Genomic DNA, 6,000 nt, shown 5'->3' on the forward strand with positions numbered 1-6,000 from the left:
AATAACAATAAGAGTAATAACCTATTCAACAAAGAGTGCAAAATATACTAAAAAAAGCACGTCCATTCCCTATGTTTATTACTTATCAACTCGAGTACTTAAATATTATATATAAATAACCATACAAGCTCTCTCTTTCACACAAACACACGTTAGAGTATTCTTAAGACTTACAGGAGACTGATTTAGTTATCTGCAATTATCAGATAATTCAATAAAGGAGAAATTAATTTATTTAGTTAATTGTAATGGATTACTGAAGGAGAAAACTGGATGTAAATAAATATTTGACCAGTAATTAATAACTTATCACAAGAAAAGAGTAAATTAAGAACCAGTGATGTTATGTAACAATAAACGTTTATCCACAATTTGATATTTGTTGCTGGACCAAAGAGAATTATAAAGCGCTCGACAACTATTTCACCCTGATTTCGAACTTCTTACCATCACACACCTATGATCCTACATGAATCAAACCCATCAACTTCAAGAAAATATGACAAGGTTGATTTTACTCGCTCAGCACTAAAAAAACCAGAAAACATGATATTGGTCACTACTCAGTGACCAGCCAACTGTATAGTACAAATCGACTTTGAAAAGTATAGTATATTACCAAAAGTTTTGTTCAAAACTGAATTTCGCCACAACTACTTTATCTTCTTTTTGATTTCATAGAAAATGTGTATTTATAGGGATTCTAACAAAAGTCTCTTGACAGTGAACGTCAAGAACTGACCTTAGTTAAACAACCACCAAAAACTATCAAGCATTAGACAGCTGTTTCGTTCTAATACAGGACTTCGCAACAGTACGTACCCAGAACCTCACTGAGGATCGAACCTAGAACCTTCAGGTCTGATGGTGAGCGCTAGAATTTTGACAATTGAGTTGGCATCTAAAGTGTCTACATTTCTAACTAAGGTCAGTCTGTGATGTGAACTATAATTTTCAATAGTCTCCACACACTCTCATGCTATTAACAACCATGTATTTATTACCGACTATTTTCGAAAAATGATTCCGAAGTGTCTAGTAAGAAGCCATTTCTTGTGATGAAGTTCAACCGTGTCAGACGTAAAACAGCCGTTGACCAATGCTATAGAAAGATGGTTAAAAAATATCATCTATTGATTAAAATAGCAATGTATACAGTTTGATACCAACTCAGTGGTCCACAGCTTAAGCGCTTGTTGCGAGACCTGAAAGATCTTGAGTCTTATCTCGCTATATTGAGAAGCTCTATACTAGGATCGAACCACTTCTCAGTGTCCCCTGGTATTCAGTGTTTGTATAACTAAGGATAGTCCATAATTTAAGCTTCAAAATCCAGTAATCCTTGTAAATTCTTCGCAAAAGAGTTCTTTAGTTACATTCTTTTGTATGAATATTATTTTAAAAGGGCCAACCTATCGGTGAAGCTATGATTCAATTTGTAACAGAATTATCCGCTCAAACTGTTTGCGAACAAAAGCATAAAAGTATTTTCATTAAATATGGATTACCAATTCCAGTCGGTGCATATGTTGATGTAATTCAATGTACAAGAGAAGATTTAAATCACCTATTATCTAATATGTCAAGAAATATTGGAATATTTACAAATAACCTCATTTCATCATCATCAACCTCAACGTTGTCTAATCTAATGAATCCAATAATTTTAACTCAGTTGCATAATTTAGATGATATTACTACTATGCTAAAATCATCAATACCATTACAGTCAGGTTATGGTATTGAACAAACTAATTTTTTACATATAAAAACTCCGGAATTTCGCTTGAATCCATTTATTAGTAACGAAGAATTGAGCAATTTCAATGTGCTACCACCAACATTACCAAATTTACCAAATTATATCACTGGAATAAACAGTACATTTTCATTTCCAACACCTTTAATTGATAATAATATAACTAATGGTATGTTAACAGGAATTAATATTCCTTATTTGTATTGAATAAAAAATGCAATGTAATAATTTAATATAGTGGACCAATCGAAAGTCACTAGATGGAAGGCCATGCTGTGTTAATCAAAAATCTTATAAGAAATGGATGTGGTTGAAAAAGAAATGGTTTTGTTTTCTGAGTAAACCTCTTTACATATAGAACTATATAAATGAGTGCTTAGTACTTCGAACTAGGTGGTTTAACTATGGGGTATTCATTGTCGTTCTGGATAACATCACCAACATGCATCGCACGAGTGGTATAACCAAGAAGCTCAATTCTACACAACTTAAGCGCTGATGTTGCTGTCCAGAATAATAATGAAAAATTATATATTTCAAAGGAATCAATAACACCAAAAATACCCGCCTAAGTTGTAAAACCTCGCTACCACTTCTTTAACTTTAATTGAAACGAGCTTTCAACAAATAAGGTAGGAAATATAGAAAACCTTTACAGTAATTAGTAATAACAAACGCAACTATTCCCATTCTACAATACATTACAGGAATAAAAACTGACGAGGAATTTATCACTTATTTTAAAAATATAGATCAATTTACTATGTCGGCATAATTCAATTGATAAAGTAACAGCGATTAATAGATTGATCGAAACTATATATTTTCTGGAAGAACTACACATAAAATCTCGAGCAAGTAGGTTTCAAAAGACAGAAGAATAAGTCGACTGATTGATTATGTAAGTATATATAAGGGAAATAAAGCTGCTTTTTATGTTATGAAATATTCAACCACAATAATATGGGTATGTTTTACTTTCTAAATAACATGATCGATAAAGCATAAAAATGAAAGTCGTTAGATGGTTAGAAGTAGTTTGCGAGAAATCCCATTCTCGGGTTTAGTCATTAGTCCTCAGCAAAAACTACCTGCAATCTTGAGAGAGCTGGTGCTCCATGCGGAACTCAAGGTCTAGACACATAGCTTCACAATTTGAGATGATACCACTGAGTTGTTCGAGGAACGACTAACCTTCTATGAGATTTAGTTGCCTACAATTACTAGATCACTGAGTACTAACTAATGTTATGTTTGTGTGGTCATTTAATGCTAACCGACCTTTGTCGATAAAGTCAAAGATCATTTATTTCTGATAAACGTAACAGAATTAACTGACTACAATACTGTAAGAGATAAGCGATTATCTTGGTCTTCCACCATCTTTTGTTTTCACAGCCTTCAATGAAACACTTGATCGACTAGAAAAGCATTTTTCTCTAATGTACCATCACCACATTCAGTCGCCAACAAGTCATGGATTCCTGAATTTTCCTAAGTTTCACCAAAAGCCTTGGAAGCTGAGCTTACTCAGTTATTCGATGAACAATTTATGCTACTGTATTAATGAAGTAAAATAACCAATGTTTTAGACGAATCAACTAAAAATCCAGTTTTATTTATCTGGAATTGTTTATTTCGATTTAGAACTTTTATTCTAAAATTTAGTGCTTCATTGTCAGCCTAAATATCATAGTCAGTACACATTATTGAACTTTAGTGTCTAGTAATAATTTTAATTGATGAAACTAGCTTATGTTTAAATGTTTTACACTATGTTCTATTTCAGCATTAATTCAGTGTACTCCTCCATTATCAAATATGCTAGGATTTCAAATACCAAATTTGATTTATCAAACGTCATTTCCGAATTTCTTTACAAACAATTCATTATTAAATAATCATGAATCGACTGAACTACTTTCAACTTCAATCCCCTACTTAACGAATTGTCATAAGAACAAAAATAACAATATCAGTAATGGTTACAACTTACCCGAATTCGAAGGGAATTCTGATTGGGCAAATTCATGGTCAAATAATCATAAGGCAGAGCAAATAACAATTATGAATAGTCCTGAAATGCAGGTGTTTAAGACAAATGATCTGGTCGCTTCCAAAACAGAAAATAAACCAATAATTGTAACTGTTCAAGGCTTTCCAAAAGAAATGACCCCAAATGATTTTACAAAATGGTTGGAGAAAAAAATTAACAATGTAGTATGTTGATATTCTTTTGTCTAAATGTAATTACTTTTTTCAAGATAGCATTCAAATAAGTTGTGAGTATCGCAAAGAGTAAACGTTTCGATAGCAATACTCATTAATTATGGCAACATGTTACAGTGGTGGGTTATAGGTTTATTTATTTGCGTTGATTGTAAGTTTCGATGACCAGATCGAACCTTGCTGAAGAGTGTCAAATAGTACGAAACCTAGGTCCAGGTTTTTCTTTCGATTACCTCCAAACGCCTAACATCTCAAAAGAGTGCGCACGGTATCGAGACTAGTGGCCAAACATCGGTATGATCATTGGAACCCGATAAGCACTTCAAGGACTATATAAACATGACATTAGTCACTATTCAATGGTACATCATTTTCAACACCCTAATCCCACAAAATGTTAGTCTGAGCACAGAGTAGACTTATTGTTAACTTATCATATACAGTGATGAAGGTAAGAATATCACAAGGACAATTGGTTCTCTTGTGAATAAGTCTAGTTAATGAATATCAATTAACACGAGACGTCTAGGTTCATAGACTAACACCAATACTTATCTACACTTATGTGGATAATCAATGGAAAAGATAAGTTTAGATTTCACTTAAAATGAAGTTAGTCAGTGAGAATTAGAGCTTAAGAAAATTAAATTTTCGTATTGCTAAATACTTGAGGGAATCGATCTTAGAGAGCTAACTTGGACAATTTCCAATAATATCTAGCTACTAATAAACTGTACTCCTATATTTATAAAAGGATGCAAAGTGTTGTCGACAAAGCGAGATATAATACACTGCCCTAATGGCAACCGTATATTACCTAGTCGATGAAAGGTATAAAGGCCAAAATAGCTTAATTATTTAAGTGGTAAGTAATCCTACAAACACTCAGTTGTGCAGAGCGAGATATTATATAGTTTCTGTCGTCGACTAAGCACATTCATCTATCTTTATCCATGAAAACTAACCAAAATTTAAACAATTAGTGTGATTCTTTTTGTTAGTGTAGTGTATAAAATACAACACTGATGATCAAAATATCTAATAAACTGAAATAATGTAGACGATTTGTAACGCGAGTGCATGTTTTGAGAAATATTGCATTCCATTAACTAGATGATCTAATTACTAACTTTTATTGTCACTCTGGGTATCATGAGATCCTAAACTTCAATTAACGATGAGCTTTATAAAATTATCTCATGAAGTGTATAAAGAGTTACTTTCAATTCACGTTAACTACCTTTTTGAGTTGAACACTGGTCATTCGACTAAATGAACTTGTACTTGGTGTGCATAATAAGCATAGATAGATTTCAGTATTAGACTTCTTCCATTCAAAAACTATCCTCGATCTATAATCGCGAAATTTGTCAAACGGATTTGTATGACAAAAAATTAGTCATTTAACTATATATCAATGTCAACGGATGTGTACGTCGACATAGTCAAATACAGTGCTTCTCGTCGTTAATTCAATCCATACTGTGAAAGACATCACTCACAGTTTTCTGCGAATATAATTCTTCATTGATAAATATTAAATATTTACCTCTACAGATGTCTATAAGCGAATTTCACTAGAAATAAGGGTAAATTATCACCACAACGTTTCACTTTAATTTACACGTTATAAACACACTTATATAATATATCTTTTATTCAGAAAATATTATCTGTACAATTCGAACACTCTTTATTGAATGAAATATCTAATGGCTTTGCTAAAGTTTATCTACAACATAATTCAGATGCGGAATTAATTGTCCAAGAATTTAACAATACAACATTGAACAATTCTCGAATTAGCGCACAAATCAATTGAGTCAAATTATAATCCAGTAGATAGATAAATGAGCAAACCATTTTTATTATGAAACTAAAATAATGTTAAATGAACAGAACAAAACACAATATATATTCATCATTAGGTATTTAATTCTGACTTGATTTTAAAAAGTAAAATATTTGTTTCTGTTTTATATTTTAAAAACATTTGATTTTATTTCTGATTG

At 31.9% G+C, this 6,000-nt stretch overlaps 1 protein-coding gene across 1 annotated transcript in view; it reads left to right on the top strand.

Moving 5' to 3' along the window:
- Positions 1–5,810, top strand: part of Smp_169540 (heterogeneous nuclear ribonucleoprotein-related) — a gene marked incomplete at both ends in the record, with an annotated part of 31,636 nt that extends 25,826 nt beyond the window's left edge. Inside the window, 3 exons of the mRNA XM_018790698.1 lie at positions 1,406–1,928; positions 3,549–3,979; positions 5,652–5,810. Of these exons, the coding sequence (XP_018647393.1) occupies positions 1,406–1,928; positions 3,549–3,979; positions 5,652–5,810 (1,113 nt within the window). The remainder of the gene's footprint in view (positions 1–1,405; positions 1,929–3,548; positions 3,980–5,651) is intronic.
- Positions 5,811–6,000: the final 190 nt, after the last annotated feature.

The sequence above is a fragment of the Schistosoma mansoni genome (genome assembly GCF_000237925.1).
Source record: "Schistosoma mansoni, WGS project CABG00000000 data, supercontig 0267, strain Puerto Rico, whole genome shotgun sequence".
Lineage (NCBI taxonomy): Eukaryota > Metazoa > Platyhelminthes > Trematoda > Strigeidida > Schistosomatidae > Schistosoma > Schistosoma mansoni.